The 18,378-nt window shown below is 34.3% G+C and overlaps 2 protein-coding genes across 2 annotated transcripts in view; one reads left to right on the forward strand and one right to left on the reverse strand.

Annotated features, from left to right (window-relative positions):
- Positions 1–620: 620 nt before the first annotated feature.
- Positions 621–12,773, forward strand: LOC144966618 (nucleolar protein 16-like). Its single transcript, XM_078903362.1, has 5 exons — positions 621–795; positions 6,145–6,250; positions 6,706–6,781; positions 10,104–10,210; positions 11,768–12,773. The coding sequence occupies exons 1-5, from the start codon at positions 710–712 to the stop codon at positions 11,909–11,911; spliced, it is 519 nt and encodes a 172-aa protein (XP_078759488.1). The 5' UTR covers positions 621–709; the 3' UTR covers positions 11,912–12,773.
- A 2,440-nt stretch (positions 12,774–15,213) lies between these two features.
- LOC144964128 (sperm microtubule associated protein 2-like) overlaps positions 15,214–18,378 on the reverse strand; it is a 5,069-nt gene continuing 1,904 nt past the window's right edge. Inside the window, exons 3-5 of the mRNA XM_078898062.1 lie at positions 17,898–18,032; positions 16,409–16,664; positions 15,214–16,095 (exon numbers count right to left, since the gene is read on the reverse strand). Coding sequence (XP_078754188.1) covers positions 15,805–16,095; positions 16,409–16,664; positions 17,898–18,032 — 682 coding nt within the window. The 3' untranslated portion in view covers positions 15,214–15,804. The remainder of the gene's footprint in view (positions 16,096–16,408; positions 16,665–17,897; positions 18,033–18,378) is intronic.

The raw sequence follows: 18,378 nt of genomic DNA on the forward strand, positions 1-18,378 counted from the left end.
TTTTCTTAGTGGGAGTGGGAGTCAACAGACTTTGGCATTTTTTTGAGTGCTTTGGCATTTTTTGAGTCTTCCCCTGGCATTTTGTTGAAAAATAATCTGGCAACCCTGCACACACGCTGAATTTTGTTTACATTCAGGGTTGCCAGTTTGGCATTTTAAATGCCAGATTCAAAAAATCTGGCATTTTTGAAAACCGTTTGGCATTAGAAAAATCATTTGGCATTTGGCATTTTCATTTGGCATTTTCTTTTCTTGTATATTATACTTCAAATGACACCTTTTCTTAATTATTTCTAAACGCGTAAAAACAAACATCTTCACATTTCTTTTTCATTCTTAAAATCCAACCGTGGTGTAGTGGTTTAGCACTCCACTTAGTAGTCAGTAGGTAAATAATTACCCCAACAGGAAATTTAGTATAATTCAAAAAAAAAAAAAAAAAAAAAAAAGAAAAAGAAAAGAAAACACGCAAGCCACCAGGATATGATAGTAAATTGTCTATCAAAAGTGAGTAGTTTTCTTAGTGGGGGGTGGGAGTCAACAGACTTTGGCATCTTTTTGAGTGTTTTGGCATTTTTTGAGTCTTCCCCTGGCATTTTGTTGAAAAATAATCTGGCAACCCTGTTTACATTTTACACATCCATCATTTCACACGTGTCTAGTAACAGTAACAAACAGTGATAGAGTTTAGTGTTTTATTTTTACTAAAATGAAGAAACGACGCAACACCTTTGACTATGAGAGGAATAGGAAGAGGGTCAATAGAAAGAAAAAGAAGATACCCGATATTAAATGGTGAGTTGTCAATGGAATTATTCTTTTTCGTGAATGATGATGACAGTGAACAAGTAAAAACAAGAACAAGTCAACAAGTGGGCAATTCCACTTGTTTGTGTGAAGTTAAGTGTTAGTAGTTAGTGAGGGACCTCGCTCCTTTGCCAATTACAATGCCTGAATCGAATCACTCCACTATCTTAGTGGTAAAGGATCGAGGTCCCTGGCGTCACCTTGCTGTGTTTACAAATTTACACACAGTCACAGTCACAGGGACAGAGACCATGGCCAGAATTGTTTAAATTTAAAGTGTTCCCAAGCCCAAGCTAAGAATATGAATGAGATGTAAATGTTGACAAGTAAAATGCACTTTAACTTTACGGAACATCTGAAACTTAAACAATGGCCAATGGGCTCTCATTATCCCCAGACATCTGTCTGGGGATAATGAAAATTGGTTATCCCCAGACACCTGTCTGGGGATAACGAAAAGGCTGGGCTGTCATTATCCTCAGACACCTGTCTGGGGATAATGAAAATTCGTTATTCCCAGACACCTGTTGTTTTTTTTTAAATTCTCTCTCTCTCTCTCTCTCTCTCTCTCTCTCTCTCTCTCTCTCTCTCTCTCTCTCTCTCTCTCTCTCTCTCTCTCTCTCTCTCTCTCTCTCTCTCTCTCTCTCTTAGTTCCTTTCTAGTTTCTAGAAAATTGTCATATTCGTACCCACTCCGATCTCAAAAAGTGTCTAAAAGGAATAAATAATTAAAAAGCAAACAAACAGAAATATTCAGAGAGCGACCAAGTGGTCAGATAGAGGAGAAAAAAACAAACAATAATTAAAAACAAAAACAAAACAATTTTAATAAATTCATGTTCAGAAACGGAACAAAAGGTCAAACAAAAAAGAGAAAAGAATAGACTCGCACAAAAAAACAAAAAAAGAAAAGAAGACGGAATTTAAAAAAAAAATTAAAAAAAATTGGCGGAACCAGGATTCGAACCCACAACGTCGATTCTGGTAAAACTTCCAGGGCAGACGACTAAACCATTCGGCCATGACACCCACCTCGAGGTCGACACATATTGTGTATATGTAGTAACAACTGATTTAATGTTGGTTAATTTTATGTTTTTATAGATATTTTATTAACTTTCCTTATTTCTATGTGCATTTTGGAAACATTCCATATTCTGGAATCTGGATAATTGTTTAAAGGAGCGGAGTTTCATATATATATGCCTGGGGATAACGAATTTTGGTTATCCCCAGACAGGTGTCTGGGGATAACGAATTTTCATTATCCCCAGACAGGTGTCTGGGGATAATCACAGCGTAAACAATGTATCTAGAGTATTTAAATTTAAAGTTGTGGAAAACTGTGAATGGGAATGATAAAATTACAATTACTAAATGTAAGCTATGAGATTCTGTAATTATAAACTTGTATTTGTATAAGGCATTTAAAGGACAATTCCTATAGTTAGGCCTTTAGTTACTAGTAAGATAGGATAGGTAAGATCAGATAGGCAAATTTTTTTTTCTTCTGACTGTAGGTACTGTGTACTGCCTAAATTCTTTTTAGGAACCAAATTGTTGTAGTGTAGCCTAGCCATTAATTTATCTAGACCTGTAAATTCTCAGTCAGTTAACTGAAATCAGTCAATTTGTCAAATTCAAATAGCTATTTTTTTAAAAAGGAAAGAAAGAAAGAATTCACAAATCGTAGTTGAATGACCGTAAAGTAATTAGGAGTGTTCCATAACGCTACGCATAGCTCATGGGAGCCGTTTATATTAACAATGGATTTATTGCCAAGGCTAGCGGCGCTTTTTAGAATTGGCGTGACTGAACACATCCCAGTGTAATTTCACACAGCCTTCGTTAAATTATTTTTTCACTTTCCAACCTGTCGTGATCCCAACGGTAGCCAATTTTAACTGAGCCGCCGAGCGATAAATTTCACTGTTTCATCTAAGCCAAAATTGACCACATTTACAAGCTGGGTTTTAAAAGTATAAATAAGAAAAAGTTAGATTAGGATAGATTGCTACAAGCACATTTCGATTGCCTCACGTTGTAAACAAACTGGTTGACTGTTTCTTCACTGATTGGGTACCTGATTATAAGGAACAATAGTAAGTCGCCTAATTAATTCCCGTGCAAATCAGGACGTTTTCTGCCATTGTTTTGCTCAAGCTCAAGCGAGCTTCCTGTTTTGTGGCGATTCACCTTCATTTCGATTCTTTTAATTTTTCCGCTACGCCTGCCGAAGTTTCTTCTTGATAATTCATTTCTACTTAATAATTCAGTGTATTGGCAAGAAGTCATATTTATTTCAGTTTTTTTTTTCTGTCATTAACTGATTGAAAATCAAGTTTGCTCGTTGCTGCATTATTCTAATGTTCTCACAATGGCTTAGCTGTTCGTGGATCGCAATTCAGACTTGTCGAGCATCGATAAAGATGTGAGGAATAAATTCAATTGGTCATGGCTAGAAGTTAAAGATGATCATGGTGATTATTTTTCTGACTATTAACTTTTATTTGCTACTATTGCTCAAGAGCAGCCAAGGTGACAACTCTACGTAAACAAAGCAAAATGGTGGCAGGAACCTCACTCCTTTACCAATGTCGTGGTTCATTTTCATTGAGTTGCCACTGCCATGCTTGCAATGAATTTTCAAGTCCATTTATCTTTTAACTCAATGTTCTGACCGCAATCTTTATCTAGTTATTCTAATGTAATTATTTTATGCATCCTGCGTACATTCTCAAGTGAGGCCATAGTAGTAGAGGACTTATAGCAATGAACAGAAAGCCAATAATGTTAAAGCCTGTTGTCTAGAGAGTTTCATCTATGACATATTCACTTCATCTAGAGAGGAAACATAACAACGCCTCTGGGACAGTCGTCATCATAATGTTAACAATGACAGTGGTTGTGGTAAAACATAGCGAACCACACCGGTTTGCAATCGATGGTATGTGTCTGAATATGAAGTTTACATGAAGTAAAATCTCACTGTTCTACTGCTTGATCATAATCATAGGACCAACATCGAAAACTATGTGTTAATTTTAAACTTAAAAACGTTAATAATACGAACGAGAAACTAGTCACCCATTTGGTGATATATCAACAATAAAATGATCAGAGAGAGAGGTTGATTTCATTCAAGTTATTGTTTATAAACAACCATGTTTGTCCGAGCATGTGTGCATGTGAAGCTGTGTCAGTGTCACAAATTCCATGTTTTGATTGGTCTGAAATCTACTGGTTAATTAGACACTGAGGCAAACTTCGAATTCAAAGAGAGAAATTTTTTTGGAAAAACCTACCTGTTTCAAAAACTTTCATGTTTCAACTTTCTTTGCAACATATTTTATTCTTTACAAATTTTGTTCACGTAAAAAAAAATAATTTTTAGTGTCTTTAGGTCTTGATCCTGCTCTCGTCATTTCTTGACATTTAATATTTACTTGATATCTAGGTCACTTCTGAAATTAAGCTAATTTTACATTCTTAACTGACTTTGATGACATCACATGAACATATTTCGATAACTTGACTTCTGTTTAAAAGCTTTGATTACCACTGACTCACTGACTATCATTCATCCTCCGTGGAAGAAGAATTTTACAAAAATTCAGTCGTCTGAAGGGATGACAAACTCAAAACTCTAGGTTCTATCATTATTTCTAAACTATGGTTTGTTTTTGTTGTAAAGGTTGGTTTTACATGGAAGTGAACGTAGGTGGAGACAAATCTTTAGAGCCATCAACTAACAAGTTTGCTCTTGTATTAAAGTCTGAAGATACGCTCAAATGAACCTGGCAACAGTGCAGCCAGATTGTGATAGTCAAATGACCGATCATTATGCCCTAGCAGATTTGTAAATAATGATTTCATTCAATGGGTGATTGAATTACCCTTAATTTAAGAAAAGTTTGCTGGTTACTCGTATATCAATCTGTAAAAAACATTTTTATAATTTTTAGATTTGCCAGTAAAAATAAATCGGTGCTCATGGGCAAAAATTTAACATGGGTTGTATGGAACGCATTTATTATTGACTCAATTCTTCTTAGTTATTTTTGTAAGAAAATAATAAATAACCTAATTTATACATCTGTTTGTTTTGGAGTCTATTTGGATCAGAAGTAAGAATGAAGAACATTCTGACATGAAAGAGTGATATAATAATTTCAAATATAACTTGAATTCATTCAGGATTATCAAGTAAGGGATGTCTTTAGTTTTTTTGGGTTTTTTTTGAGAAAGAAGATGCATCTTTAAATCTAAACTGTTTTTAATGGTCAAAATAGATCAACATTAATCATTGGCTATTTTAATTGGTTAATGTGGCAAAAAATGGCATTTCACTCTAGTTTGTTGATGATCTCATGAACTCAAGATCAGCTCATTAAAAAAAAAAAATTTAGACCCGTCCATCAAAACCCCTAAAAGTCAGGGCACATCCACTAGGTCATTGGTAAGATTGCTGCTGGAATGCCAAATGAATGGTCATTTATCTAGACCTAAGGCCTAAGTGCTTTCTGAAAGATGTGATTTCTGCCAAACTGAGATTTGCATGATAGACAGGTTGCTACATGACATGAGCTTGGATAAGTGGTTGGCCTGCTTATGGCACCATCATGTAAAGATAGTTTTCAATGATTTGATTAATGTAACTTGTGCAGCTTTGTGGTCTTTTAATGTGACAGTGTCCTGGACTGAAAGTAGTGCAAATTTGATTCCTTGGAAAATGCTCTTTACTCACGTTCTCTCATTGCAATCTGATGTAAAATATGTGCCTGGCTTGTAAAGCACTTTTAACCTTTAAAAGAAATGGAAGCAAGGATTAAAAAAAAAAGTTGGTCAACTGTTATTGGTGAAAAAATAAAGTTGTATCAACCTCACACTGAATCTTGATTAAAGTTGTTTTTATCATTTGCACTTTAGATGAACTTACTATTTTTCATACCTTTTTATTTTATTTTGATAAACTAGTGACTGTATCACCAGGGTAACTAATATATCGATTGTACCATCTTCCAAAGCCTGAGAGAACCAATACTAAACAATATTTGCCAAACCTGTGCAAAATACTGGAATGTCTTTGCCTTGCTAACATATCAATGCTGGATGAATAGTATGGTCAGAAACAAGATTCAGTCCAGATTTTTAAGTGATCAACTAGCTTGTGATCTGAGTGGTTATGGATGTGAACTGCAATGTATTTTTAATTTTCTGTGGATGTCATCAAATGTGTAATATTCAATAATTTCAGATTGCCATCAGGGGTATTTTACATTAACATACTTTAAATGGTGTTATTTTGACACTTTGTATCTTTTTTTTTTCTTTTCAGTGATCAAATTAAAAATGCCTGGGACATGAAAAAATCAATAAAAACCAATTTGAAGGAGATGGGCATATCAATAGATCCTAACAAGACCATTAAACTTCCAAAGAATGTAAGTAGTGTGATTGAAATTTATTATCCAAAAATTAAAAAAAGTGTTTGCTTAAATCAATCAATTATTGTTTCATATGTGGTTTCATTTTTTTAACCACAGTTTTTAAGAATTCTTGCATAATCTGGCAGTTGCCATATTGCGTTATATCAACGTGTGCTTATTTGCAGGTCTGATAATCCAAATAGTTATGGGCTCGTTGTTGTAATAGAAATACTTTCAGACCAACACAATTGCCCATTACAACAATGTTTAAACCATGTCCATAATTGTGCTCAGTTATCAGGCCTGCTGATATGTCCACGTCACATAATATCAATACAAGCATTCATAAAGACAAGATATCAGAACTAATAATTAGTTGTCCATCCTTTCATAAGTATCATTTATATTTTACTATCCCTTCATACATTCACTTTGTTAATTGTATTTTACAATTGCTTCACGTTTTTAAGGTCCCAAAATGCGCATTGCATAGAGATGAAGAGATGGAGATTGAAAAGACTCCTGTGAAAAAATATGTTGTTGATGGTAAGTTTTATATTTTGTTGTGTAATTGAGCAGTGCTATGTCAAAGGGACCTTTTTGCTCTCTCGTGAATGGAAAAGGGGGACTAAGAATTACAATTTTGTGGATTTTTAAAATGTTATTTCAGAAATGGGGTTTTGGTATGAAAATGTTATGTGACCTTTTCCATAGATATTGGAGAAACAATTATCACCCTTTTTACGCAGTTAACGTTTGAAAATTATCTAAAATGTGTACAATTTTCACTGATATTTTCATTTCTCGTAAACCAAATAACCCAATAACACATTCTAAAAAACTTCTTATCATATATTGATTCTTATTCAACCCAAATCAAATTTTATCAAATTTGTTTGATTTTCATTCATGTTGAACTGAAAACTTGAAGTGAAATTTTCTTTATCCTAGAATTTTATTATAATTATAATAGGAGGTGGGGAGGGGGTGGAAGTATGATCACTTATTCAAATTTAAACAAGTCTTTTTTTTTTATTAAAAAAAAAACTCCAAACTACAGTTTTGGTCAGTTGGAATCCGTCTTATTTTATAATTGTTTTAGGATTGCTTGATATTTTCAGTGAATTTATTTGAAGTTGTTGTCACAAATCTTCTTGAAGCCATATCTTTGTAGAAGGTATTTTTTATATGTTATGTCAATTTTAAAAACAAGGTTCTGTGAGCCAGTTCTCCTGAAAAGTAACACGTCATCAAAATACCACCACTGTTGCAAATACCATCATCATGACCACCACCAACACCACTACAACTATCATTTATCATTGACACATTATCATTGCCACAACAAAAATCACTACCCCCACTACAACAACCCCCACCTTGCTCATGGGGAAATAATATCATCATTTTAACTTGTAACTTGCATTTGGGAAACAAGTTTAGAATTGTTTATCATCTCAATCTTTTTTCATTGAAGAGGATTTAGAATGGGATGGAAATAGTTGCTTCTGCAATATCAAAGGAAAATAAAAAGATAAAAAGTTATAACAGGTATCTGGCTGCCATGTGATAATTTTTTGTACATGATTTGATATTTCTCATTTCTTGGAATTTGAAAAAGAATTTGCATCTCCTGTAATAGCAATCAGCGTATTTTTTTTTTTTTTTAATGGGACTTTGCTGATTCAATACCTTAAAAGTCTTTTGACATAAATGAGGTATGGTAAGGATTTGTGGTGCTACTACAGGTCAAAAGTACTCTTAATGGAGACATATTTATTTTTATATAGGGACAAGTTTGAGACAAATATTTCAGGAAATTTTCTCTGTCCTGAGTGGCATCCTTATTATGATGATCACAGTGAAAACTTTATTTTTTTTTTTTTTGTGTGTGAATCATTCATTATTAGTGAAGTGGATAAATTTTACTTACTGTAGAGGAGCAATAGTCACTGTTCAATGGGCTTTTATAATGAGTCCAAATCATCCTCGGGACGCTTTGCACCCTTCGTGAAGTGAATCCGCTTTTCTATCTGAAAACCTTATTCTCGAATCTTACTTACGAACAAAATAAAAAAAAGAAAAGAAAAAAGCCCCCATTGGTGTCGATCTCCTTTGCACCTATTCCGATTTTTAAAAAATCTCATACTTTAATTAAATATCTGGATTTTAGCAGCTTCTGCTTAGAGAGTAGTAAAAGTGAGGCAAATCATGCTTTGTATGTCGCATTTTAAAATAATTTGTGTGATGAAATTTGATTATGATTCCCATTTCTGTATTATAGTTTCAAAAAAAACTTGTCTCTATACAGCTTGCATAGCTGCCAACCGTTCCGTATTTGACTTCTCGAATCCTTAAGTCCGTATTTTTAGTTCAAAATCCGTATTTTGTAATTTTTGACTAATTTGTGGTAAACAGGGAATGAGAGTCTTAACGAATTATTATTATTATTATTACTACTACTATTATTGTTATTATTATTATTATTATTACACTAATATTATTGTTTATTATTATTACTATTACTACTACTATTATTGTTATTATTATTATTACTATTACTACTACAATTATTTTATTATTATTATTACTTTTACTACTACTATTATTGTATTAATTTGATTATCATTACTACTACTATTATGTTATTATTATATTACTATTACTACTACTATTATTGTTATTATTATTATTATTATTACTACTACTATTATTGTTATTATTATTATTATTAGTGTCCAGCGAGAGATGATGGGCAGGGTTTAAATCAACATAGCATATTCTCCGTTCTTGTGGAGCTCTTTAATTTGTATTATACCTCTGTATCATAAATGATTTTCAACAATTAAAAAAATTCCAGTTGATTATTTGACGCCTGTTTTTTACTAAAACCTTTCATAATGTATTGGAAATTTGCATAAAATATGCATGTTAGCCTCGAATATACTTTTAGTGTTCTCAGATAGAATTGATACTTTCACCATTTGTTACAAATATTGTTTTAATTAAAAATATAATTGAATCACCATCTTTGATTGGTAGATATTCAATCAGAAAATCAATTGCTTATATAGATTAAACATTACAATGCTTATTTCCCTTTATTAATATATGAAATATATATTCAATCCCTTTAAAAAAAAGCATCTTGATCTGGTTCTAATTTTTTATTTTTTCAAGCAAGCTTTTATACTGATAGAGGTTCAAGAGAAATAAGTATACTCCATTTTTAGGTGTGTTTATTTTGTCAAAGTATAGAGGTAGGAATTCTCCAATATTTAGAGGTTCATCTTACTATAACTACTATTATAGTATACTACTAAAAGGTAGAGTTTCATGAAACTCTAGTGTTGCATGAAAGAAAATATATATGCAATCGCCTACTTTTTAGTCAATCTCCCTAATTTTTACCCCAAATTGTCCTCTCAAGTGATGTACCAGGTTGGCAGTTATGCATTTCTAAACATCCTAAGTTATTCCATTTATTTTACAATTGTGCTTGTGTATTGGTCCTTATCAAAGTTAGCCAGTTGAATTTTTCTTTGTTTTTGTCTGTTCTGAAATTTTGATCTCATTGTGGAATGTGTGATTTCATAACGATTCAAATGTGCCGGAACTATACCGGATAATTTAGCAACATTAAGACTAGCATCTGTCATCTTAAACTTTTTAGTGTTAGTAGTAGTAATTATAAAGGCTGACTTTTATATGTGGTGATTCGATGAAAGGGGTGGGGTACACATCGTCCCCTCGTCCCAGGCGTTCCTTATTGGGTTTTATTTTTGAAAAGTTGGCAGCTATGAGCTTGAACACTTCACAGGAAAATACTAATTATTATTGTCTCATATGTCTTTTTTTCTTTCTTTAGGATTGGAATCCACTTCTAAATTACCACACAAAAAGAGAATGACGATGTCTGATGAAGAGGCCGGTTTTTGTGTATACATGATGGACAAGTATGGAGACAATTATGAAGTGAGTTTGATTTTCTTATTACACCTTAATGCCTGTGTTACACACTTTCTACAGATTTAGTTTCACTATTGTCAAGCTATATTTACTTTTTGTATTTTTGAAACTCTGTAACCTGTGATGGCAGGAAGTCACTGATGGACCATAACGGGAACTTGTGCCCGTACCAATTCTGGGAATATCGTCACATTTGTTACGATTCGATTAGCATTTTTCTTATTCAGATCGTTCCTGTACAATGCAGAATTTATTATAATTGTATGTTGTTTTGTTAAGTTCATCTTGCTGAATATAATATATATAATATTTATTGCTTTTGAGTTTGAGTTTAACAATCAATTTCCGTATCAGTTAAGTATGACATTTAGAGAAGAATCCTGAAAATACTCAGTAAGGAGAGAGTTAATGTACAATGATTTGACTTGCCTTTGTTTATTTGATGTATCAGGAATAATGAGTTTAAGGAATGAAAATTTGACAGTGGTTAGTTTCAAGAAGTAAATTCTATTTTCATAGACTTGGGCGGATCATCTTAGTTTAATGAACAAGGTCGTAAGGAGTTATTAAGCCATGTTTTTATCATTATGTGCATTAAGTGTTTAACAATCTTCATATTCAGGATGGAGTCTTTTGGCCTCCCGTGGTGGACAATAGGTCGCTTGCTGTGTTTTCTACCCCCTATATGTTTTCTGAGCTGCTCTCTGCCTTTTGTCTTAGAATTATTTGGTTTTGTCCTGGTCCTTGCTGGGGTCTTGGCTGAGAGGGAAACAGTCAAACGGCAAATGAATAGTGTTAGTTTTGGGAGGTGATATTTTTCCCTTGTTAATTATCTATGTTTTGTGCTGATCAATATATGTTTGTTTTAAATATATCTTGGAAACATTTGAGTGTGTTCCTCTTAGTGGGATCCTGAGCTGGTATGTGGATGAGACTTTTAGGTGATATCAGACTAAGTACATTGATGGTATGCTCTTGGATTCTACATTTGTTTCCTTTTCAAACCAATTCCCCTTTGTCTTACCTTTTCTTGGGTGATCTAACTGTAACTATAGAATTTTTTTGTCACCATCCCATATTCTTCCTTTTTATTGGCGCTGATATGACCTAAATGTGTTGCAAGCGCTGTAAACAAAAACAAATATTCCAGACACAGAAAAGATAATATCTTGACTAATACAATGACATTTCATTAAGTCTTACAATAGCTGTGAACAAATGGCAAATCTTCACAGACAGGTTTTAAACTTGAAGCACATTTTGACATGGGTATTATGGTTCAACAGTTTGTCTTATTGGACAATTGAATTTCTAAAGTCAGAAAGATTATTGAACTCAGAGAAGAACTAACCAAATTACTTAGTTACCTTTTGTCTATCAATGATGAAGATGGATAATTTTCCACACTTCACATATATTTTGCATGCAATTTCTTTCTGAAATTGTTGGTTTCCTTTTTTTTCTTCTGTGCAAAGTCATGTTCCAAGTTCAAGAGAAAACTTGTGAGTTGCTTACTGCTTTTTTCAAAACATTTTAAAATTCTTTTTTCTATGCTTCCTTTAGGCTATGACCAGAGATCGTCGCAATTATTATCAAGAAACAGAAGCAAAGATCAGGAAAAAGATTTTGAGATTCAAGAGCATACCAGAAATGTATGGAATGTATGCAGAAGCCAGACAAGGTGAGAAGGGAGTTTCCTCCTCATGAACATGGGCAACCTACTTTTGGATTTGAATGTATGGAACAGACTGAATTCTTTTGACTTTGGCATCAACAGTGTGCGTGCCTCGATCGAATGTTTCTCTGAAGGTTGATGGCTTAAGCATACTGATTTTATTTGCTAGGGTTTAAAACTTGGTCTTGAATAGGTGGGAATGATTTATTTTTGTAAATTATGTCAGTTATTTAATTCATTAATATCACTTATTGTTTTATTTGTCAAACTGGGTATAGATTCTCAATTGCAAATGGAATCATTACTTTTTAAATTTTATGTGCTTAGAGCATTATCTTTATATCAAGTAACTGTAGAGCCACTATGATGAAACTCTTTGTCCATAACGAATAGTTTTTCTCCAATTTTGTAGAATTAAACTGTTATATTCTGTTGTGTCTACCCTACAGTATCATTCATAGAATAGAAAGAAGCACTGGGATGCCTACTATGGTTTGCAGTTTACTAAAACAAAGTTAATAATTCTACTTTCCTCTCAAATGCATTTTGTCTTCATTGTAATTATAGAAGTTTTTCTAAAATGTTTGACAAATGAATATTGATTTGAGTGTAGATTTACAAGTCTTTGTGATATGGTAAAGGATGGATGAATAATAAAATGGAAGCAGTTTTCTTTTCAGTGTCATCAAAAGATTGCATTTTATTTTGATGGAAAGTTAACTTTTTCAGTGATTAAAGAGCACAAGAGCTTCATGCAATTCATTTGATTTGTTCATAGTCTTAATGAATGTTTCCACCATCCATGATTGTGAGCGTCGAAGGGTATGGATGATAAACGTAATAAATTTACATGTATTGAGTAACTTTGTAAATAAAATTGTTATTACACCAGAATACTTGTTATTTTAAAGATCTTCTGTCTCCTTTCTTTTTTTTTTTTCTTTTTTCTTTTAAAGTAATTGAGTTTTGAACCTTTGGCATTTTAATGTAAATCATAAAGCTCATTCCAGTCAATTAAAACTTATGTAGAGTTGGTCTGTACCACACATTCAAATCCATTTGCATGAGGCCAAATGTCACAGAAGGTGGTAGGTGGGGCTCGGTAGATTATCTTTTGTCCCCCTTTATATCTGATTTCCCTTTCCTCAGAACTATTATCACTCTTAAGATTTGCTTTAATCAATTTTTAAAAAATTGCTTTACTACAAGGGCTTCTTTTTCTTCCTTCTCATAAAGGGTGGGGTCTTCTTCCTTCCATAGTGGGCCGGAGGCACTTACTATGTCCTCTATCGCCTTCAATCTGTTTTCCAACTTGCTTTCTGTCTTTGTTTTGGAATGAGATTATGTACTTGGTGTGGTCCTGGCTTTGGCTGGTGTCCTTAGATAGTAGGGAAAAAAATAAAATGTGTAGTTATAGTTTTGGGAAGGTGATATTTTTTTTCCTTGTAGACCACCTCTCTGTTTAGCATTTTAAATTTGAATATATGACTATTCCTCTGAGTGGGTTCCTGTGCTTATGTCTGGATGAGACTTTTAGTTTTAGGTGATCTCAAACTAAGTACACTGGTAGTGTGCTCTTTGAATCTGTTTCCTATTTGAACTATTCCACTTTGTCTTACTTTTTCTCGTGAGCTTTCAATACATCTAGAATTTTTATTCTATCCCATTTCGTTCATTTTTACTGGTGCTGTAATGGCCTTAATGTTTTGCATGCACAGTAAAACCCTTAAAAACAAAAACAAAAACTTCCTTCTCATTCACTATTTACCCCTGCCTAAGATCATGTCAGTGAAGATAACAGTATCTTCATGCTAATCGGGCCCTTCTGACTAACAATAACAACCAATAGAATAATATATGTTCATAATAGAGTTTTCCACAAAGTATGGTACGAGTTCTGTACCATAAATGTCTTTTTTTCTCTTATAAAATATACAAAATCTAAATCCACATACCCAAATGGGCACATGTCATGTAAAGACCAACATTTAAGGTAATTCATGTAAAATTTTAAAGCCACATATTCAAATGATTTTAGTTTGTTTATGTTTAACCTATATGACAAAAACTTGCCAGAAAAATGGATGTCACAAATTTGAGAGAACCATTTTCCAGATATGATATCAGAATAATCTTAAAAGGTTTTATGCATTAAAGGTCTCTTTTAAAAAGCTAGCGAATTGTATCTGCAGGGGTGCATATGATAGCTTCTGCATCAGTGGCAGAAATGCTTGGACAACAATAATGACTATGTTGATTAGCTAAAACTATGAAGGTATTTTGTTTCATATTTGATGGTGCTGTGTTTTGTAGATTTTATGATATAACTAAAGGAAAGTTATTTATGGAACGGAACTCCTTTATAAATGGACCATTAACTCGACTTTGTTTACACATTTACAGTGCAACCGCTCTATAACGACTTCAAAACCAGAAGAAAAAATGTTGATGTATCAGAGCAATCAACCACAGGAGAGGGGGTGGGGGGTAAAGAGCTAAGAATGCAATGGTAGGGCTGTGGTGTGTGATCAGTGAATTACAATTAACACCAGAGGACAAACAATTCAATTTATAATATTAAAATCGTGGACGAGCTGTTATGGTGAATGTGGTACTAGACAGCAATGCCCATCATCAACTTTGACGAGAATCTGCTTATCAATGATCAGTGCTTTTCTTTTCAACTTGATAGCAATAGACATAATGAGAGGAGACGAGGATAATAAGCTTGCATTGAAACAATAACAAGTTAGTTTCACTGTTCCAACTGACTGGCTGGGTGAGGTTCCTGACCTCCCATTGTGGGCAGGGAGGCACTTACTGTCTTCTATCCCCCTATAACTGTTTTCCAACATGCTTTCTGTCTTTGTCTTGGAATAAGATTACTTGGTTTTGTCCAGACCCTGGCCGGATATCCTAGCTGGGAGGAAAACAGTCAAATGTATTCTTAGAGTTTTCCGAGATGATATTTTTCCCCTTGTAAATCACCTCTCTGTTATGCACTGTATTGTTTTGTTTACATGTTACATATGATTTGTAAACATTTCAGTGTATCCCTCTTAGTTGAGACCTGTGCTTGTTGTCTGGATGAGACTTTTAGGTGATCTCAAACTAAGTAATTTGATAGTGTGCTCTTGGATTCTATACATCTGTTCCCTATTTGAATCAATTCCCCATTGTCTTACCTTTTCTTGGGTGCTTTAATTGTAATTTTATAACTTTTTACTATCTCATTTCTTCCTCTTTATGGGCGCTGATATGACCTTATGTGTTGCAAGCGCCGTAAAACCCTTAAAAACAAAAACGAACAACGAATAAATGAAAACCCCAAAACTTTTAACATTTACAAACCAGTTTATTTACAATACTCTAAAGCATAAGTAACTAAATTACTTGATCTTTGGCAAAAACTTCATCACAGTCACATGTTTTATTCTAAATGTGATTATATAGTGAATTATGAATACAAAATATAATAGTAGAGAAGCAGCATTGAATTTGAAGCAACTTTCCACTTTGGTTTAAGTTAAAGAAAGTAACATAAATTTGCAACTAGACTTCCATTAGTTGAGAGACTGGGATCATTTTAAATAAAACAAAATCCCCTGGAACAGAGATCTGTCTAAAGATTTCCCCTCAACTCAAAACTAATTAGGAATTCTTTTAACATTCAAGCTCATAAAGCAGCGCTCGTGAAATTGACAGATGTAATAAATATTTTTATGTACAAAGCATTCACTTGTAGAAAGTGATGGTTTTATTTCATAAATAAAAAAAAATAAATTAAGTCAAACCCATCATGACAGAAATAAATCTTGCAAGTATAATAATGATTAAAGATAATTATGTATTTACGTAATGGATAAATCCATCGACTTATACGTATAATGTAGTTTACATTCAATGATTGTCACCATTGACTGCATTATCTTTCTATGGGTCTGGACAGTTCTTCTACCCTGCCCGATATTCTAGCTTTGAGAGCCAGAGGCTTTACTTGGAAGGCGTCAGGGTTAAACTGCAGCACATTCATATTGACCCTTTGGACAGGGGATGCCAGTTCAGACAAACGACCAGAAGCTTGTGCTCTTCTTGCGCCTTTAGAGACTGGCCATTGAATCTCGCGGGCATGTTGGAATCCGTCGGCAAGGGCCTTCGCCCTGGCTAGCTCCTGGCATCGTGGTGACGCAACAGAATTCAGGGCTGCTTCGGACACCTTGAGTTTGGAAATGAGAATAAAAAGTACAAACGTCAATGATGTTAGGGAGATTTGAAATGGGAATTACTCCTCAAAGCTTGATTGATTGATAGTGAATGTTTGCCAAAATCCTGGGATTGAGGGTGCATTTAATTGTACTTGTTAAGCAGTTAAATGAAAAGAATTTGTAAAATAAAACATGAGCTTATTGCTAACTTGATGATGAGTATGAATTTAACCAAGGTGGAATAGAAAGTAAGGAGGAATGTTGTCAGGGTTTGGTGACCTCATCCATATAAGGTTATACCGCTTATGTCTGTTACAGACTTACCGACCAGGACGGGTCTCTGAAGGGACCCTCTGCCCGCAGTTTGGGAGTGGCCAGTTGCTCAAGGCGTTCTGTGGGCTTGGTGGTCTGGGCGGACTTGGACACTTCCCATTGCACGTCGCGGTCCAGTAGGAAGTCTTTATGGGCGTTTTTGTGGTGGGCCAAGTCCACGGTGTGAGGTCTCGGCGCCGATCTCATTGACTCATCTGAGACATGCCAAATAGGGCTGACGCGACCACAGCTGTATAGAAAGTCACTCCTGCAGATTTGACAGAATGTAGAATGAACTGGCACATTTTATTGTGTAGTCTAAGTTATACAGGATGAAAACAACTGTAAAGTGGAAAACAAACAATCCTCATTGACTTACATATGTTACAACCAAACTTTTACCAGATTAAAAGTGTATCATCTTCATCTTCATCTCTCTCTTTTAAAAGATAACCACATGACAACTACATATGTACTTGAGATGACGATATTGTGAAACGGTATGACCTCAGTAAGTCGTAGGGTGTTCAATTTCAGTCTTATCTTCATTTTTATTTATAAAAGCGATGAGAGAATCTTTTACGAAAAATACAACAAAAAACTTGTGCTTTTATATTGCGCGAAATCCACTTAATTTTCTCAAAAATGCTTTACAATGGTTCTCAATCTAACACCAAGAGCAACAATTAACATAAGGTTAAGATGACGCCTGTTAGAGGATATTATGTACCTCCAGGAAAATGCCTCCGCATCTGCATATACTCGGTGACATAATTTTGCCTTCTGCTTGTCTTCACCGCATATTTCGTTCTTCATCGCATATTTTGTCAAAACCTTATAAAAATCAATCGTATTTTTGGCTAGACTCTATATTTTAAAAATCATCACCAGGCATATGATTTGTAGATGTTAGGGATGCACAATTGTGTAGAGTAATGTACTTATGCGGCATAACAAAACATGCTATTTTACTCCAATACTACTACATTAATTGGATTTGTATTTGGGGTTGAATAATCAGATACAGTATCATTACTTTACAAGTTTTATTTTGTAACAGACAAAACTACCACCCGCGAGCACTCGTTTTACATTTGAGTGCGGTGAGACAATGTGTGTAAAAAAACAAACCTTTACCAAGGACTCAACTTTTTGCACCGCCTAGAGCGGGACTCGAACCTGGGACTAGCAGGTCTGAAAGCAAATGTCACACCACAAGACCACCAAGTCGCATTCATGCGAGCACGGTTTCCATAAACTCATCGAAACATGCAAAACAGTTTGAGTAAACCATTTACAAATGATAAATAGGGGGGGGGGGGGGGGGGGGGGGGGTGAGTGAAGGTGTGGAGATAAAAAAATAATCAGGATATTCGAATGAGTTGTAGGAAACCCTACTCCGGTGTATTTAGAAAATAAGTACTGCTTGATTGAGTCTTGAATTAAAAAGAAAATAAAAATAAAAAGGCGAGATGAGTAATGATAACCTGGTTGTGCTCACCTATTAGGCGTGTGTAGCGTGTATTTTTTGTGCTGGGCCAGCTGACCTATCCTCTCGGATGGTGTGGCTTTCATGGCGTTCTCGTCCACGAAACTTAGGGCTGACACGCGACCACAACTGTACTGCCATATTGGTCTGCCGAAGAAAAGAACAAGATTAACAGATACACTGAATCTTGAATTTTGGTAAAGTTCAACTACTATAAAAATGAAAATAATAATAATACATAGTAATAATCAATTATTTTTTTAAAAGGGTTATACGGCACTTGCGACACATTTACAAATGAAAGCACACGAGAAAAATGAAGGAAAGGCGAATGTGGCTCAAATAGGGAACTGATGTAGATTCCAAGAGCACACTATAAGTGTATTTAGTTTGACACCATTTAAAGGTCTCATCCAGACACAAGCACAGACTTTTCCCCTTTATCTGTCATCTCCATTTTTTGCGGCCGCAAATATCAGGGCGATCCGCAAAT

The sequence above is a fragment of the Berghia stephanieae genome, chromosome 2 (assembly GCF_034508935.2).
Source record: "Berghia stephanieae isolate SIO BIC M18660-M18661 chromosome 2, UCSD_Bste_1.3, whole genome shotgun sequence".
Taxonomy (NCBI): Eukaryota; Metazoa; Mollusca; class Gastropoda; order Nudibranchia; family Aeolidiidae; genus Berghia; species Berghia stephanieae.